At 47.3% G+C, this 20,084-nt stretch overlaps 1 protein-coding gene across 1 annotated transcript in view; it reads right to left on the minus strand.

Annotated features, from left to right (window-relative positions):
• GPR50 (G protein-coupled receptor 50) overlaps positions 1 to 15,084 on the minus strand; it is a 72,888-nt gene extending 57,804 nt beyond the window's left edge. Inside the window, exon 1 of the mRNA XM_005298986.5 lies at positions 14,753 to 15,084. Coding sequence (XP_005299043.2) covers positions 14,753 to 14,927 — 175 coding nt within the window. The 5' untranslated portion in view covers positions 14,928 to 15,084. The remainder of the gene's footprint in view (positions 1 to 14,752) is intronic.
• Positions 15,085 to 20,084: the final 5,000 nt, after the last annotated feature.

Raw genomic sequence — 20,084 nt, forward strand, 5'->3', positions numbered from 1 at the left:
TCCGTATAGCTATTTAATATTTTAGAGCTTCATAAAAACAAAATGGTTCAATAAGGCCATTTCAAAGTTTTCCAAAATAGAAACATGGGGATTTCCAATTTGGACCCCACAGCCTGAGTGGAAAGGGTATGTTCTACAGAACTAGGAAGAGATTTTTAGAGGATAGGAATTACCATACTAGTTCAGACCTGAAGCCTACCACAGTGTACAGAAGATGCTTCAGAAGAACGTGCAAGAACAGCACAGTAAGCAGACGTGTGATGATCTGATTTCCCCCCCTACACCCTCCCACTACTCTAATCTTTATCTCCAATAGTTAGAGATGGGCTTAAACCCTGAAACAGAAGCTTTAGAGTAATGCAATTTGCCTCTCTCTTCCCCTTTCTGTATAGTTCCCCATGCTTTCCCCCAGAGTGCATCTCCCTCAAGCAGCAACAAAAACTCTTCAAAATGCCATTTGTGCAACAGACTCAAGCAGCATGCCCAAGCAGGGTGAATAATGTCAACATCCAGGCGACCCTGCAACTGAAGCCCCTTACATTCAGAAGTAGAGCTGCTTTCATTCTTGGAGGTTGTTCTGTAACCTCTCTTGGACCTACACTTAAGTAATATTTCCAACAGCAAACATTACTCCCACCATTTTCCCTCCCACTCTGTGAAATGCATTAAAAAAACCTCAAGTAACAAAGAACTGAAAGTCAATATAGTAGGAGAAATAGCTTCGCTTTATGGTTTGTTTCCTCCTAATTACCTTACGCAAGGATTACTCGGCTTGGATCCGGTACAGTTAATTGGACTGAATGCACTACAAACCAGATAATTGATAACTCTGAGGTCAGAATTACTGAATCTGACTAACCCAGAGAAGCACATCTGCATGACAGATCTGAACGTACGTCATTCGGTTAAGCCTCTGTAACTGAGCAGGCACTAGCCAATGCAACCTTGTTATACACGCTTCTGGCCTTTTTCAGAGCCATTTAACACAGCTTGTTGGAAACTAGATTTGTCTGATTACGTTGTATCCAAGAGCAGGTATTGGCCCTGTTTTAGTAAACAAATAAAGAGCTCAAATAAGGATTTAAAGTGACAATTGTCTCAATCTTCCTTCCCATGGCCCTTTTTGTGTCTGTGCACTGTCTAGGGCAAGGCGCAAATTGGCAAGGAATTCAATACATCCTTTCAATGACTTCATTGGGAGCGGAGGGCAGCCAGCCACCACCTATTGTGAGGTACCTTTGTAGGATCAGGGCCATAGACTGCAAGGTCTTGGGAGTAGAGGCTGTTCCTTCTTAGGTATCCATCAAGTACCCTGCCCATTGTGTAAATACATACCAGTACTCCAATTGTTAAAATCTTAGCTAGAGTTACATTAAATGCATTAACTTACCCCATTACGATTAAATTTGTCATTCTTTCTATGACAATATCTGCAGAAATAAAATCCTCAACGAGGCATTCAGGGACAAATACAGAGGCAGTGAGCAAGGGGATATAAATTAGACTCCAAGAGTCTCCTACACAGATTATTAAGGTTGGACAGCACCTAACACAAAGGTCTAGAACTCAGAGTTGCCAACTTTCACCATTGGATTGTGAGTCTTGCAATATCTGGCATTTTTCTTAAAGCTCCAGGCCCCAGCTGGTGGAATCATGTGATTCACAAGACACCCAGCTCCCATCATAAGAGTTTCTAGTCACCATGGTTACAAAGAAAAACTTGAAAACATGAACCCTACAGGCTCAGAAACCAAAATGCAACCTAAAAAACCTCAATATTTCATGATTTTTAGACAGTCTCTTGATATTTGAGCATTTGGGGTCAGTGATACGACTTATCAAGTGAAAAGGAGAAGCCCCATCCTACTTTGATATATCCCTTCTTCCAGGCCCCGCTCTGTGTGGTAGTTACATCCTCTGAGGTGCCTTTATAATTGATAGCAGGGCTGTAAGCATGTCTGAAGAAGAATAAGTTAAACTAAACTAACCCAAGTTCAAACTGTATCCTCCCCGTACTGTTATAGGCTGCGAAACATGGACACTACACCTCTCAGAGTGGGCAAAGCTGGAGGCTTTCCACACAAAATGCCAAGATCATATATTGGGCAGAAAGTGGAATGACTTCATCTATAATGCAGATGTTTATGGTCGCTCCGGTCTACAGACAACTGGGGCCATTGTCCACAGACGGCGTCTTACGCTTTTCGGATATGTCGCAAGAATGCCACAAGACGTTCTGGCGAACGCTGTTCTCCGGGTGGCTTGTAACCTCTGGGATAAAATTCCACCAACCGAGGGGTGGAGGTGGCCCAGAGGCAGACCCCCTATTACGTGGGTTTCTCAAGTCTATTCCGATGTTGGACCCTCAGGCCATCAAGCCCTTGCGGCCACACAGGAATGAACCAAATGGCGAACGACTGCTACGGCTGATTGTTTGACTAAGCTTTGAAGAAGAGAAGCTAATCCTTACACATCACCCCTAAGCCCAAGCTCTCCTTTCACATGTGGAACTTCACAATAAAACCCCAGCAGGCTAAGAGGAGAGATCATTTGCCAAAAAGGCTCTGCCTTCCTTAGGGGACAGTAAATGAAGTTGACACAGCGGAGGCGTGGATCTGGGATTCAGCACAAAGTTCATTCATGCGACAAACAGGATTTCAATTTGAAATGTTCAGTCCAAGCCCCTCAGAAGACAGCGCCTCAGTCATTCAAAACCAGATCAGCAGCTTTAAGGAGCTTTACTCCTGTATTTGTACAAGACGAATTTACGTTCAGCCCATTGGACTCACTTTGCAGTCTCCACAGAGAAACATGCCCATCGCTAAAGGCCAGTTAATGGAATGGAACAGTTCACGGCTTTGCCGGAGCAGCCACCAAGTACTCACTCCCTCCCCAACAAACCTAAAGCGTAGCCCAGCCTTCATTAGTAGCCCTTCATTGCCACGGGCCCTGGGAAGGGACTAGCCATCACTGCTAGAATACAGAGAGACCAGGCTTGTTAAGAGAGGGTTCGCAGAGTAAGGGCTCGAGTGGAAAGGCCATCAGAATCCCTGGGGAGGAATCCAGAGAACAAACCTTTCCCAAGAGTTGCGAGTGGCCGGGTCATGGAAACAACAGCAGCACCTGGATTACATTAAGGTGAAAAGAGCATGAAGTAATGACAAGTGGGAAGAAAAGGTCCATCATCAATGGCCGTTAGCCAACATGGTCAGGGAGGCGAGCCTATGCTCTGGGCATCTCTAAACCTCTGAGTGCCAGAAACTGGGACTGGACGACAGGGGATGGATCACTCAGTTATTGCCTTGCTCTGTTCATTCCCTCTGACACACGAGGCAGTGGCTATTGTTGGAGGACAGGACACTGGGCTAGATGGACTGCTGGTCAGACTCCATATGGCCATTCCTGGGGAGAACAGTTCAGACAACAGGCACTTTTATAAATCAGGGACCCACTAACACAGCCCCTGGGCACCCCATTTTATTGGCCCAGCCCCACAATTAGGAGGGAACACATTTCGAAAGACCCAAAACAAAAATGCCTTCAATTAATTTCCCCTTTATTTAGGTGTCACTGCACGTCTGCATGCTCAGGGGCCCTGTTTCAACACATGGAACATTCCCAGGAAGAACTCTGGGTTTTAATATATTAAAGGAAACTCTCTAGACACTGGAAGTAAATATCCAGACTGAGCAGCACCTGATGTCTGTTCAGAGGCCAACACTGAGACTCTCAAAACCCTTTTGCGGTTCGGAGGATTGGAGCAGTAATGCTCTACATAGGTTAGGCGGAAAGATGGGAAGCCCTGTTGCATTGCTGCAGGAAAGAAGGAAGAGGGAAACAAGATACGCTGGAAGGTTATGAAGTGCGACAAAGGTGAACAAATCATGTGGAGGAAGGGGGGGGGGTCGATCTAAGATACGCAACTTCAGCTATGCTATTCACGTAACTGAAGTCGAAGTATCTTAGCTGGACTTACCTGGCCGTCCTCACGGCGGCAAGTCAACCACCGCAGCTCCCCCATTGACTCCACTTACTCCTCCTGCCAAGGTGGAGTACGGGCATCGATTCAGGGATCGATTTATCACGTCTAAACGAGACATGATAAATCGATCCCCGATAGATCAATTACTACCTTTATTCCACAAGGATCTGAACCCAGCACAACACTTGAAATCATTTCAGTTTGGGAACAGACAGAGGACTAGGCTGGTTTGCCTATCCCTAGGGCATGATGTTTCACTAAGCACAATTTAGCAGCTGGCACAGGGCAGCATTGTGGAGACTGGCAACCCTCTCAGACACACATTTTGTTTTGCTTTACTTGTTTAAAGAAACATGCATTGGGATTTGCATTATGAATATGAGCCTCAAAAATGGAGAAGAATGCTTCGCGGAAAGGCATGTCCAAGCGCCAAAGATAGCGAGGCATTGCTGAGTGCCTGGGCATCTGACAGAAAACCAGAGCTCTCAGTAGGTGGGCTCAGCATACTAGGCCCTGTCTGTACACAAGTTGCACCACTTTATGCTGGCATAGTTATGCTCAGCTATATTGGGGAAAAAAGCCTTTACGACCAGTATAGTTATTACTATATATGAGGGAGAATAAGCTACACCAGTATAAAGGTGCCTTATACCAGTATTACTGCATACACAGTAAGGTTTGTTCCAGTGTAACTATCTGTAAAAATAGAACTCACACAATCCCATCCAAAATAATGATACAAAAGTTGAGTGTAGGCCAGGCCTTGGTAGGTTCAATGGAAACGGCCTCAGTGCTCTTGTTCAGACCTAGCTCTAGCAAAGGAAAGAGGAGAAAGCAAAACAAGAATGATTGTGACCAACTTCTGGAGAGGATACAGAATCCAAGTCTGCGTCTGCCCCTGGTAGCCCAGGAAACTATCGGCTCATGGATCCCACACAAAGTCATGGAAAGGCTGATATGGGATGCAATTATTAAAGAAGTAAAAGGTGGTAGCATAATTAATGCCAGTCAATATAGTTTTATGGAAAATGGGTCTTGTCAAACAAATGATTTTTTGTTTTTAAATGAGGTTACAAGTTTGGTTGATTAAAAGGCAACTGTACTGACAAATATTTTTAGACTTCGGTAAGGCATTTGACTTAATCTTGCATGACATTCTGATAATGAAAAACTAGCACTACACAAGAGTCACCGTGGCCCATATTAAATGGATTAAAAACTGGTTGAACTAGTGCACTTAATTGGAGCTACACCAATGATAATCTGACCCAATGACGTTTCATTGACATTAAGACAGGCAGCCTCTTTTCATTCTGATGATGGTATGTGAACCAGAAAGAAGAGCTTCGCTCTCAGAGCACAAGGAGTTAGAAAAAAATAAACCCTCAAGCACCTTTTTACCAGGAAGCTAAGAGAATGCGATCTAGCGTCACTGAGACACAGTCAAATGGAATCTCGTTGCCATTGTTACGGTCAATTTTCAGAGCAGAACCAGATTTTTCACACTTGTGCCATTCCCTTTTCTGGTAGGGCAGAGAGGAATTATTGTGCCCAGATTAGAAAGCGAAAGTTCAAATACACATTTAGCCAAACATCATTCAGATGTCAGTGGGAGGGCATGTACTTTTGAGGAGGGTGGGTTTTTTGGTGCCAGATACTGCATAATTAAGGCATTCAGCTTCCCACCACACCAGGGGAAGATAAATAAGTCCAGAGAGAAAGAAAGCCAGGGTGAAATGGACCAGTGCACTGCAGCGCTTGACATTTCTTCTTATACCTTCGTTTCAAACAAACATTCTGTAGTAAAGCACGAGGGATACATGGGGGGGGGGGGGAAAAATCACATTTGCAATGGCCGGTAGCATTAGTGAGAGCTGCAAATATAAATCATGAGGCGAATATACTCGGCAGACGGCAATAGCACTAGACACACAGTCCAACCAAGAGTCTTTAGCTCCCTTCTAAAAATTTGCACGCTGCCTCAGCAGATGCAAATGTGCAAATGTGAATTACTCAGCAACCATGAAATTAAGCAAATTAAGATGCTGACTTAAAAAAAAAATCCAAACACAGATTCATTGCTGTGTATAATAGTGATTTTTTGTAACTATAAATACAGAAGAGGGGAGGGAGAATAAAACATGAATTTGCTAGAAAAGAGTCATAGGAGAAACTATATTGATCAGCTCTTTGTTAAGGTCATTAGTGTGTCAAGGGCCATGGTGAGCAGGTGAAATGCTTACGGTCAGCTCCTTTTGTTGTCACACATGTATCTTTCAAACACCACTGGCAGAGGGCTCGATTGTCAGACTTCACTCCCCTGCATAGCGAAGCAGGTCCCACTTTACTGTGCAGACTGGGCAACCACTGTTGGTACAAAAGTGGGAACTTCTCATCCACTGCACCTCACTGTGGGTGAGAACATAAGAACGGCCATACTGGGCCAAAAGACCACAAGGCCATCTAGCCCAGTATCCTGTCTGCTGAGTGGCCAATGCCAGGTGCCCCAGAGGGAATGAACAGAACAGGTAATCATCAAGTGATCCATCCCCCGTCGCCCATTCCCAGCTTCTGGCAAACAGAGGCTAGGGACACCATCCCTGCCCGTCCTGGCTACTAGCCATTGATGGACCTATCCTCCATGAACTTACCTAGTTAGTGGGCAGGGCTGGAGCAGAGAGGGGCAGGCAGTGGGAAGAGCCCTGGCTCTGCCCTGCCCCCCTAACTTGCTGTCCAGAGGAGCTGGCCAGGTGAAAAGGCAGGGAGCAAGCAGCTTCAGGAAATGGATGAAATATTTTACTAGGAGGAGAAATTGGGACTGAGTGACAGTTTGCCTCTGGTCTGCTCCTGGGTGGTGGTGCAGCTACACACTAGATCAAACTCAGAGCGGAGTGTAAATTATAATCTAGCCCATAGTGTGTGGGTCCAGTATAGGCTGGGTGTCAGCAACCTGAATATGGGTTGTCTGACTTAGTGGTTACAGCCAGAGTCCTTCCTAGTGGTTAGAGCCAGGGCCAGGAATCAGGAGACAGAGCCCAGGGTCAGAGCAGGAATCAGAAGTCAGGCAAGGGAACAAGCCTGGGAGTAAATCAGGCACAGAAGCAATTGCTGCAAGAGGCATAAGCATTGATCAGCAAGCAACAACCTGCTACTGCTGTGCTTACAGGCACGCCTGCTGGTTCCCCTCAGCCAATCAGGCAGTTCTGCTGGAGCTCACCTGCGTTCATTGGTCTGGCTGGAGACTGAGGTAGCTAGTCCCAGGTTCAGTTGCTGGTTCTCATTCCTGACACTGGGTTATGCACTAGGATATCCCTAGGAGCTGCCCACTTGAGCAGTACTTCTTAGACCCAGTGCTCCCACCACCACATACAAGCAACTTCAGTGGAGACCTTGCTACTGAACTTACACCTACCAGTGCTGTTCGACATATTCATCCATGTTCTGGGGTAATCAGTGAGGTGGCAAAGTTGGAACACAATACAAAACTACTCAAGATAGTTAAGTCCAAAGTAGACTGCGAACAGTTACAAAGGGATTTCATAAAACTGGGTGACTGGGCAACAAAATAGCAGCTGAAATTCAATGTTGATAAATGCAAAATAATGCACGTTGGAAAACCTAATCCCAACTATGCATATAAAATGATGGGGTCGAAATTAGCTGTTACCACTCAAGGAAGATCTTGGAGTCATCATGATAATTCCAACATCTACTCAATGTGCAGCGGCAGTCAAAAAAGCTAACAGAATATTAGGAACCATTAGGAAAGGGATAGATAGTAAGACAGTAAATATCATAATGCCACTATATAAATCCATAGCACCCCCACACCTTGAATACTGCGTGCAGATCTGGTCACCCCATCTCAGAAAAATATATTAGAACAGTACAGAGAAGGGCAAAAGTACAGAGATGGGCAACAAAAATTATTAGAGCTAGGGAACAGCTTCCATATGAGGAGAGATTAAAAAGACTAGGATTGTTCATCTTGGAAAAGAGATGATTAAGGTGAGATATGATAGAGGTCTATAAAAATCAAGAATGGTGTGGAGAAAGTGAATTAGGATAGTGTTATTTACTCCTTCACATAACACACAAACCAGGGTCACCCAATGAAATTAATGGTCAGCAGGTTTAAAACAAACAAAATAAAGTATTTCTTGACACAACACAGAGTCAACTGTGGTACTCCATTGCCAGGGGATGTTGTGAAGGCCAAAAGTATAACTAGGGTTCAAAAAAGAATTAGATAAGTTCATGGAGGATAGGTCCATCCTCCATGAACTGTTAGCCATGCTGGGTGTCCCTAAGGGTAGGTCTACACTTACCTCCAGGTCCGGCGGTAAGCAATCAATCTTCTGGGATCGATCCCGGAAGTGCTCGCCGTCGACGCCGGTACTCCAGCTCGGCGAGAGGAGTACGCGGCATCGACGGGGGAGCCTGCCTGCCGCGTCTGGACCCGCGGTAAGTTCGAACTAAGGTACTTCAAATTCAGCTATTAACGTAGCTGTTATTCAGTTATTAACGTAGCTGAATTTGCGTACCTTAGTTCGAAGTGGGAGGTTAGTGTGGACCAGGCCTAAATCTCCGACTGCTAGAAGCTGAGACTGGATGACATCTGATGAATCACTCGAGAAATTGCCCTGGTCTATTCACTCCCTCTGAAGCAGCTGATGTTGGCCACAGTTGGAAGACAGGATATTGGGCTAGTGGGACCATTGGTCTGACCCATTATAACCACTCATGTTCTAATATATCTGGCATCCACCAAATTCAATTTATAAGCCCTCTACCCTTAAGCCTAGCTCATTTGAAACCTACTCTTTCAATTAAACCCCAACTTTGAACATAAGTGAATATATTTGGGGGTGGATCAGAGACCTGATCTTCCAGCCCCTAGTTAGGGCCAGATCCTACAAATTCCTATATAAGTAGGGCTTATCCATACAAGTCTTTGCAGAATCAGGGTCTCAGTCCTTGCCAGGAACAACGGCTATTTAAAATTGATGGGGAGGTTGTAAGGGTAAGGACTAAGTTAAGACTGCAGGACTGGGCCCCTGGTAACAAAGAAAATTGCTTATTGGCAATAAAATAGGAAAATATGCTCAGAAGCTAGGACGATGTGAATCTTGCGTTAGTATAAAGATCCTGGCAGGGCAACAGTTAACAGGCTAACCACATTTTTGAGAATGCCTGGGAGATAAAGCAAGAATAAAAGATCTACAGTGCCTGCCAGAAACTCATACCTTGTTACTAGATAGCCAGAACTGTGTTTTCAAACCCACAACACACTTTTTGGCCCTCTCGCCATGTTGCAGTACTAAAGTGACATGCGTTATTATATTTCTTCCTGCTTCTCGTTGCTAATAAAAACAATGGTTCAGCTATTTACAGTCTTGGGCCTGATCCTGCATTTTTATACATGCAAAGCTCCTAGGGATGTCATTGGAAGGTTTGGGTTTTCAAGGAACCCAGAATTAGGCCCTATGCCCTATTATTTTTTAGCGTGTTCAAGAAAGCTGGAGATGTGTATTACTGGAGCTTCAGCCTGAAGAACATGCTCCTTTAGCAAAAGTTTTCGTCCACATTCAGCTCCAATGTTATTAAGCCAACAGAATGTGCAAGAGAGAAATTTTAACATATACATGCCAGAGGCTGGTGTAACCATTTGTCACTATTTTGTAGTTGTCACATTCTAAATATTCAGTTCATAATGATTAGAGGTCTCTGTTGTAGCTACAAAGGGACCATCACCATGGAAATGACCACACCGCACCTTAATGGGGCAGGGACGCTGACTTTGTCTGGATTTGCTGGAGGAAGGTAGCAGTGTTTTGGGGGGAAGTGGGGTGGGAAGGGAAGGAGGTCACAAGCTGCTGCAGAAAAGTGTGAGGGGGGTCAGCATGGTGATGCTGACTCATCCCCTAGGACTGTAAGTACAGAAGGCCTTAAAAGGGCATTAGAAGCCCTTTCTCCACGCAGCAGGCAAAGCAGCACCCACCCTCCCTCCCCCTAAAGTGGCAACTACCAGGTTTGCTTAGGACCTGCTGTGGGCATCCGCTCCTGGATGGAAAATGAAGGGGGACTGGTGGAAGCCCCCAGGTAATCACTGAATGAACATGGAGTTGCCTGCACTGTATACTTGTATCTGTTGGGTACTCCCAGACATCTAATAATAAAGTTGCGGCCTGATTAAACCCATATGAAGTATCTCTTGTCCTTCTTTCGATATAGCCAAACGAAGTAGGGGCCAAGTTCTCCACTTACTCACACTGTGTTTATACCTGTTTGACTTCAAAGTTATTCCAGATTTATGCCATTAATTGCAAACGGGAGGAAGATCAGGCTTATTGACTACAATGGCAATAAGAAGAGCAGGAGTACTTGTGGCACCTTAGAGACTAACAGATTTATTAGAGCATAAGCTTTCGTGGACTACAGCCCACTTCTGTAGTCCACGAAAGCTTATGCTCTAATAAATCTGTTAGTCTCTAAGGTGCCACAAGTACTCCTGCTCTTCTTTTTGCGGATACAGACTAACACGGCTGCTACTCTGATTAACCTACAATGGCAATAGTACCCATGAGGGAGTGCGGAACTTGTCCCCTGCAATCAGTTGTTGCTCCAAAGTTATATCTATTGAGTCTATACTAGCCATGTTCTGATTTCAGTTTATAAAAACAATTTAATAAAAACTTAAGAAGGTCAACGAAGATGTCATTTTCATGGGATGTATTAACGGTAAATCCCGCTGTCTTATTTTTAAGGCAGACAGCTACTGGGAATCATTAAGGTTTGGAAATATTCCCCATTATCACTTAGAATGTAAATATGAACAAATAGAGTTTTTTCACTGTTTTACCTCAATTTTCCTGAAAAGCACCACTTAAAATCTGAAATGCAATCAAGCGATTGAATTTCACATCTCTATCATTCTAGTCAGGACACACAAGTTACTGATGAGCAGGTTTTTATAAAAAGCATTCTCTGTTACTCCTTCCATGAACACGGATCAGAAGACCTAATTTTGAGATTTTGAAACCAAACTTAAGTCAACTGAATATTTAAACTCACATAAGCCTGGAGCAATGTTTTCATATAGATTGGATATCATTGGCCAGATTTTGTTTGCCATTAAATCATTTTAATTCCAGAGTAACTTCATTGATTACTACAGATTTACACAGAGATCGTGAGGGTAAAAAGTGTCCCCATGTTATGAATGACTTTGTTGAATACATTGCAAGTAGTGGAGACTTGATATCTAAAATTCATAGACTTTAAGGTCAGAAGGGACCATTATGATCATCTGGTCTGACCCCCTGCATGCTGCAGGCCATAAAACCGTCCCTACCCCTTCCCTGGACTCTGCTGTTGAAGTCCCCAATCCTGTTTTTAGTGACTTCAATCGGCAGAGACCCTCCTGCTAGAGATCCCTGCCCCATGCTGCGGAGGAAGGCGAAAAACCTCCAGAGGCTCAGCCAATCTGCCCTGGAGGAAAATTCCTTCCCGACCCCAAATATGGCGATCAGTAAGACCCCGAGCATATAGGCAAGAGTCTCCAGCCCGACCCCTGTTAGCCATTATACTATTTACCTACCATTGCTTGGTTTTCCTTGACTACTATGTTTTACCATTAAACCATTCCCTCCATAAACTTATCTAACTTAATCTTAAAACCAGACAGGTCCGTCGCCCCCACCGTTTCCCTCGGTAGGCCGTTCCAATATTTCACCCCTCTGACGGTCAGAAACCTTCGTCTAATTTCAAGCCTGAACTTCCCCACGGCCAGTTTATATCCATTTGTTCTTGTATCCACGTTAGTACTAAGCTGGAATAATTCTTCTCCCTCCCTTGTATTAATCCCTCTAATATATTTAAAGATAGCAATCATATCCCCTCTCAGTCTTCGCTTTGTCAGACTAAACAACCCAAGCTCCTCTAGTCTCCTTTCGTACGACAGGTTTTCCATTCCTCTGATCATCCTAGTGGCCCTTCTCTGCACCCGTTCCAGTTTGAGTTCATCTTTTTTAAACATGGGAGACCAGAACTGCACACAATACTCCAAATGAGGTCTCACCAGCGCCTTGTACAACTGAAGCAGGACCTCCTTATCCCTACTAGATATACCTCGCCTAATGCATCCCAAGACAGCATTGGCTTTTTTCACCGCCACGTCACATTGTCGACTCATAGTCATCCTGCGGTCTACAAGAACCCCTAGGTCCTTCTCCTCTTCCGTTACTTCTAACCAATGCGTCCCCATCTTGTAACTAAAATTGTTATTAGTCATCCCCAAATGCATCACCTTACACTTTTCACTATTAAATTTAATCCTATTTCTGATACTCCAATTCACAAGCTCATTCAAGTCTCCCTGCAGGATATCCCTATCCTCCTCCGAATTTACAACGCCTCCCACCTTCGTATCATCCGCAAACTTTATCAGCAGGTTCCGAGGTCAGTTATAAATAGATTAAATAAAATGGGTCCCAAAACCGAACCTTGAGGCTAGTAACCTCCCTCCAACCTGACAGTTCACCCTTTAATACAACCCGCTGTATTCTCCCCATTAACCAATTCCTTATCCACCTCTGGATTTTCATATCGATCCCCATGTTTTTCAGTTTAACTAATAATTCCTCATGGGGTACAGTATCAAACGCTTTACTGAAATCCAGGTATATTAGGTCCACCGCATTTCCCTTATCTAATAAATCCGTTACTTTCTCAAAGAAGGAGATCAGATTTGTTTGGCACGAATATTTTACTAGCTGTAGAGTTAGAGGTTGTTTCACTCCCTCTCTAGAAACAGAGACAATGGTGCACTCCATATCAAGATGTAGCTCAACAAAGTTTATCATTTTTAAGAGCCACTGCAAGGAATACATAGAGTTACTGCAGAACAATGTATAGCCAACTCTTTTCACCAACCTAATGGACCCCAGGAAAAATAAATACCACGCTTAGAAATTACTAATACTAGTGTTGATTTTGATAGTTTTCTTATCATTTAAAAAAAATCAAAAATGGTTTCAGTCATGTAGACTGAACGCAGACATGTGTCAAGGAAGTAATGTTTTAAAACCACTAGTACAGCTTTCAAATTATACATGGACAAGCAACTGGAAAAATCTTTACTCCCCATTATTTGGTTATTACCAAATGCAGCGAAGATCAAGTATACTAAATGTATGTAAAGCAGGATCTGACTAGCAACTGTTTACAATTGTCATGGGATCTCTTTCTTTTTCATAATCCCTCTTGATTCTTTGGCACCCCAGCCTCCCAGATTGCATATGTTCATACTCATGTGGAGACCAATCTTGCAGTTCTCTCTCAGGCAACACTCCCATCCAAGTTAATGAGTGTTTTACCAAACTTATGGCTGCAGGACTGGGTCCTTTATTTGCAGCTATCCCTGGGAAACGGAAGGAAAAAATAGTTCCGAGACGTTTGAAGACAAAAAGCAACATGAGAAAGAAAAGCAAGTTTGTACTCAGATGAAGCACTATTTATTGGAAAGGGCACAGAACAGAGAATCAGGACTCCTGATTTTTATTTCCCCCTCTGTCACAGACTAGCTGTGTTATATTGATCCCCATCTCCTTTTCATCAGCTAGAAGCCTGAGATAGTTACAGGCAAACACTTTGCAAGGCATTTTACAGAGTAGAGGTGAAAAATGGCAAGTATTATTTAATATTTTAATCACACAGAGCCGAGGGCCCAATCCTGCTTCTTTTCCTCCAACTGACTTCACTAGAAGCAGGATCAGGTCCTCATGTTAAAGACTAGAAACTTCAAGCTTGGCACATAGGAAGTCAGGGAAAGTAACACATTGAGCTAGGCCAACTTGGAAAACGCCCTGAAAGTTTGGTGTGATTGTATCTTAGTGAAATAATGTGGTGCTCAGTGACTTTAAGAGATTGCAGACGCAGAGTATTAATTAGAATAAGGGACTTGGACTAGTTTCGCTCCCCAATTAAAACCATAATCCCAAGGAAGAAGTTGATTATACCCTTCATTGTCAAATTTTAGTTCTGCAGTTCCTCTAATTGCAGATAATCACCCTGCGGCTGATGACAATGGGGCACAATTGCTGCTTTGTTTTGCTCTCCATTTTATTTTTAAATCCTAAGTGCCCCTCGCTGCGCCGCCCAGCAGCGCCGGGAGAGGAATCCCGAAGCGGGTTGAGGGCTCTGGAGCCATCAGCCCCACGAATATAGCCCCAGTAAAGGCAAAGGGGAATTCACCTGCAGCGCGAAGGGGTCTCCGGTGGGGGGGTCAATACCCCAACTCCCACCAGCTGCAAAGCGGAGCAGCCTCGGGTTTGGGGTGGGACGATTTCTCTTGCCCTTGGGAGTCTCCTGCTGCCTGGGGGACGCAGGGTGGATCTGCAACACGGGCAGCTCCCTTAGGCCAAGCGACCCCCTGGCCGAGTCCCAGCTCTGTCCGTGCCGGGGCGCACATCACACCGCGGGCTCCACACGGCTGAAGAGTTTGCGAAGTTGCAGGGCGCGTCTCCAGGGCTCCCCGCAGCTCCCGACTCGGAGCCCCCCGGCTGATGGCCAAGGGGCGCCGGGAGTTTGCTCCCCACACTTAGCCGGGGGAGGAGGGGCCCGAGTACCTTCTCCTGAGGCCCCGTGAGTGGAGGAGCAGCCCGGGGCGGAGGTCGGAGCTGCCCCGGTCCCAGGCTGGCCTTGCACCCAAAGGCGCAGCGCCGTGCGCCCCCAGCCCAGCCCCCGAGGAGGGGGCGACGCGGAACTCACCGGCGTTGCGGAGCTTCTTGTTCCTCAGCACGGACAGGATCACCAGCGCGTTGCCCACGAGGTCCCCCACGATGGTGAAGATGATCACCGCGGCCAGGGCGGTGGTGGCCCCGGCGGACGGGCGAGCCCCCAGGCTGCAGTCCGGGCAGCTCCCGTTGCCGTCCGGCAGCTCCATGCGCAGCGCTCCCAGGGGCGCCTCCCTCCGTCCCCAGCCCCCAAATTCAGGCTCCTCTCCGGGGAGCAGCGCTGCTTCTGACACCGCTCTCCATGCTGCCGGAGCCTCTCTGGCTGCCAGTCCCAGTCCCACCCCATCAGCCAGGAGCCATCACTCCCCGACACCCCCCCCCCCGGCCCGCTCCCTACCCTGCCAGCCCTCCCTCCGGACAGAGACGCCGGCAGCAGAGCGCTCAGCCAAATAAGGCGTCCCACCTCTCCAAGGCGCAGGGCGCCCCCCGCCTCGCCTCGCCTCGGGCACCTGCTCCGCTCCGGGGCAACGCTGAGCGGCCAGACCCCGCTCCCGGCTGGTCCCACGCCGCCCGGGGCGCTCGCACACCCACCTTCGTCAAGCCAAGCCCGGCCCGTCTTCAGCCCTGCCCCGCCACTCGGGGATCCTCCTGCGCGGTGTCCGCGCCCTTGGGGAGTCGCCGCTCTCCCCGTGCGCAACGGCGGGGCTTGCTGGCCATGCCCGGGGCTGACACCTGCGCTCGCCGGCCACTCCCCCGTGCGCCTCCCCGGGAAATGGTGCGCTCCCAGCGGTGCGCGCTGGCCACTGGCTCCCGGCCCTGGCCCGGGGCCCTACCCTGCCTGGGCAGGTGTGACACCCGGCTGGCCTCAAGCGGATACAGAGCGCCCCGATTCTCCGCGTCCCCCCGGCTTCCCGTTACTGACCCCAGCTGGGGGGGGTCCTAGCAAATCCGAACCGGAAGAGCACCCATCCGGTTGGGACCGATCACGCGTAGGCCAGCCCGCCAAGAGCGGGAGAGACCTCAACCATGGGCCAGACGCTCCCACGGCTGACTCCTCGGTTTGGTGGGAAGAGCTGGACTTTATAACACCGACAACCCTCGGGATCGGCCTGGGGGGGGAAAGACCGAGCAGTCACCCCCGGAGATGAATTCACGGCAAACCTGAGACGTGAATGTAGCCACTTTAGCTCCCAGCTGAGAGCATCTCAGCTTCCAAGGACTGTACAACTGTTTAACACTGACATCCCCAAACGGTGCCCCGCCAAACTACTCCCGGTCCCCTGCCCCTGGCTTTTCTCCTTGCTTCCAGCTGATAATTCTCATTAAAAAGCAGCGGGAAATGTTTCTCTTCCAGGCAGGGACTCGGTGAGAGGCGGGCTCAGTTGTGCTAAGACTTGGCTCTAGGATGACTTTACCATGAACTTAAACTGAACTTAATCTGAAATCAGTTATCATTGCTGGGGAGCGCCCATAGGGACGTTATGGGCTTGTGAACAGATGGGGAAGATAACCCTGTGGAAGTGCGAAGGGGAGGGGAGGCCGCCAAGAGACGTGGTCTCTGCGAGGAAGTTGGAGGTCTCTGGTGTAGGACACGCTGCTGGAACTCGGAGAAAACTCCGTTATTCTGTGGGAACCTCCGCTGGAAGAAAAAAAAAAAAAAGTTTTGGCAGTCGCAGGGTGTGGGAAAGCTGTCAGATGGCGCCACCACGCGGTCTCCTTTCGCAAGCGCAGTTCCATAAGGGCATCCTCTCGAGGAGTCTGTGAAAGGGCATTTCCATTTTCTCTCTCAACTTTTTAATGCTGGTTTCAGACCTGCCTTGTGCCTTCTTTTGTTAGGCCCCGATCCTTCAATGAGCTGCAGGTGGGCAGACCCTTGTGCTCGCAGGGAGCTCCCCTGAAGTCAGCAGCAGCTCATTGTAGGACTGCGGCCTCTTACATGTGTTTACTTTGTCTTTCTAGTATAGGGCCACAGAATACACTAGAACCGCTAATGAAGTACCTGTCAATCATTGAAAGGGAAAACCCTTCCTTTTTGTTTAAGTTCTATCCCACGTTTAAAGGAAAGCGTGGGGGATTTTTCAGAATCTCAGGTTCCTACAATGTTAGTTGTAGGAACCAAACACACTGGAATTGACTTATTTAAATTAACAATGTAATTAGCAAAATAAGGTAAAATAGGCTCATTCCACAAAGGTTCCTCATTTTTCCACCCCGACTACCTGGTTGATTCACCAAGATGGAAAAGATTATATCTCATTGATTCCTCCTGGGGTAGGGTGACCAGATGTCCCCATTTTATAGGGACAGGCCTGACTTTTGGGGCTTTTTCTTATATAGGTACCTATTACCCCCCACCTCCTGTCCCAATTTTTCACAGTTGCTATCTGGTCAACCTAACCTGAGGGTGGGGGGAGAACACAACCCTGCAGCCGGTTTGGGGGTGAGATTTTAAAACAGAAGAGGGCAATGGGGAGTAGTGCTTTTGTTTGCTGTATAGACTGTAGCATTTGTACCTGAAATGCCAGTAGAAGGAATTCCCCCATGCGTACCCAGGAGCTCACCCAGCATCACTGAGCCCTTTATTGGAATCTCCTGCTTGTTGCACTACTGCGGCAGCATTACTGGTTCCAGATGTTGAGGAAGTTTTAGCATACACCAGCTACCATTATCTTTAGCGCAGTCTTGGGTAACCCAGCAGATCCAGATATCTTCCTGAGAGAAAGGCTGGCAGCCAATTTACACCGGTGCTGCAACTGGCTAGAATCAGGACAGTGGCACTCTCCCAGAATCCACAGTGTAATTTACCCACCTGCTTGTTCTCTAGCCAGGGACTGGGGGAGGGAAGCTGTCAGCTAGCTCCTCTCTCTTTAGCCCTGTCTGCATCAGGAGATTCAGGCCCAGGGATACATTAAGGCATAGGCTCTATCTATAGGTTTGTGCCTAGGGCCCCAGTTCCTGGAGTCCTCTGATGCCATCAGTCTCTCAGTTTTCACTTTTAAAAATAGATCTCCGGGCTTTAGGGTTGTGGCGATAACCTCAAAAAGGGGACCTGAGTGTACCTGATGCAGTGACGTCTGTCTGAGACTGCAGAGGGCTTGAAACAATTGTTCTGAGAAGGGTTAACTCTCCCATTCATCTCAATGGACTGCGAACGCTGAATCCTGTTTCTTTGGGTGCACCCCACACAGTGCTTTTCATGGCTTTGCTGGGATGGTGTCAGGAGCCGCCCACCTGCCAAAAAAGGCATGTGGGGACTGAGTCTTCTCTCCTGGGGGACGGACCCCATCCTGCCTGAAGATAGGAGATGATGGCATGGGGCTGGATTTACTCTCCCCCAAAAGGAATGAGGATGAGGCCCCCCACCAGTCCAGCAGATAGTTCTTGTCTGGGCAATCTCTACCACGGCTTCCCATCCCCCAAGAGATGTTGAGTCATAGTGCACAACCACAGCATGGAGTAGTGACCATCATATGAGAATAGAGCCAACAAGGGCTCTCATTTGGGGGTAGGCCTAGGTCCCAGATTACCTTAATCCAGACCTGCTCTAACTCCCTCTTTTTAACCCTTTAAAACAGTTTTGGATCTATTTTAAATAACTCATGAATTTATAGGAATTCAGACCTTCCCTGGGTTTAGTCCTTGGTAAGATCAAGCATCTTGGACATGTTGGTAGAAACGTGGTTTAAAAATAATGCTGTTGGTGTTTGATTGACAGTGGGAGGGAGGGAAAGACACCTCTCTGAACTGGAGAAAGGAGCCTGGAGTCTTTCCAGACAATAATACCTTACTCTTTCAGAGCGCTTTTCATCCATACATCTCAGCACTTTACAAAGGAGGCCAGGACGATTACCCCAGTTTAGAGGCAGGGAAAATGAAGCAGAGGGAGACAATGACTTGCCCAAGATCACCCAGCTAGGGAAGTTGGGGCTTGAAACCAGCCCTTCTGAATGCCAGTCTAGTGGCTCATCCATTACGCCACCACCTGGGGAATAGCTATTGTGTTTAACCTATTTTACATGCTGATATATGAAGAACTGGCATCATCAACAAGGGAGCGGGGGTGGGGGGGGAGAAACCTTGTTCTACATGCCCTTGGGGAGATGTGTACACAAGTCCCACTTTACTTTCTATGCTGGGTTTCTTTCCACAGCACAAGTACAACTAAATGCACCTCCCCCAAGGTACAGCCCCTACTGGCCTGGATCACTGCTTAGAGAGGGAGAGATGAGGGACAGCGGTGCAGAAAGCCAGCCAGCTTTTGCACAGTATCAAACCTTGAATTTGGGGTAATCTGCTCTGAGTGCAAATCTGCAGCTTCCATTGAGATCCTGATTTCCACTGGGTTAGTGTGCAGGTGACCTGCGATATACAGTACATCAGACTAGATGATCCGGGGTTCCTTCTGGACTTAAACGCTATGACTCAGAGCAAAGGCACATTTAGGTCTATTTAAACTCATTCATATACAGACCAAGCATATGAAAGCGCTCTGAGTCTCCACTGCCTCGGACAGTCATTTACGCCTGTGCAAGCCCCTGCTCCCACAGCTTCAACCCAGCTGAAATTGGATTGGCTGCCTGGGAATTCTCCCTCCCTGGGTAGGGGGATTCCCTGGATGGCCGAAGGCCAGCGGAGTGGCTCTACCCCACTCCGCCTCCTGAGCATCTCTGCACTCCAACTATTCCTGCTTGCTGGATTGGCCCCGTGGGGTGTGGGCATGTGGGCCTCTATTAGAGCAGCCCAGGCCCCAGCCCACACAAGTCACCAAGGTGGAATGCAGACAGACACTTTTGCCCAGCACAGCATGGACTCAGCTCAGACCTGGGCCTTGAGTGCTGAGGGCCTGCAACTCAGCACCAGAATGGAAAGGTGGCATTTTACATCCATATTGCACATGAGTTTGTAACCACACAAGCTGCAAGGCAGGAGAGAATCAGGCCCAAGGTTGCTGCCCCATTCCTAGGGCTGGTTCAGGGCCTAGTCTTTATTCAGGTGAGGGATCCCTTTAAGTCAATGGGACTAGCGGTCTGAGTAAGACGAGCAAGATGTCAAAATCCTAGCAGTGAGGCTTTGTGGTCCTTGAAACTGGTCCAAACCCCTGTCTGGAAGCTGCAGCTCCTTTACCCTAACTTGAAAGACATGTTTAAACACAAGGTAACGAACAACTGAACAAAGCAAGATCACTTCATAATTTAGGTCAGGCCTGTCTAAGTATCATCAGGGGATGGGAGGAAATGCAAGCAATGTTAGACAGCTTCTGTAATCATCGGCAGTTCATGCAGTCAGGCACGGAGCGGTGGGCTAGCGGATCAGAGCCTGAGAAAGGAAAAAGGATTCTATTCTGTGAGTGAAAGAGGAATGTTGGC

The sequence above is a fragment of the Chrysemys picta genome, chromosome 9, assembly GCF_011386835.1.
Source record: "Chrysemys picta bellii isolate R12L10 chromosome 9, ASM1138683v2, whole genome shotgun sequence".
NCBI lineage: Eukaryota > Metazoa > Chordata > Testudines > Emydidae > Chrysemys > Chrysemys picta.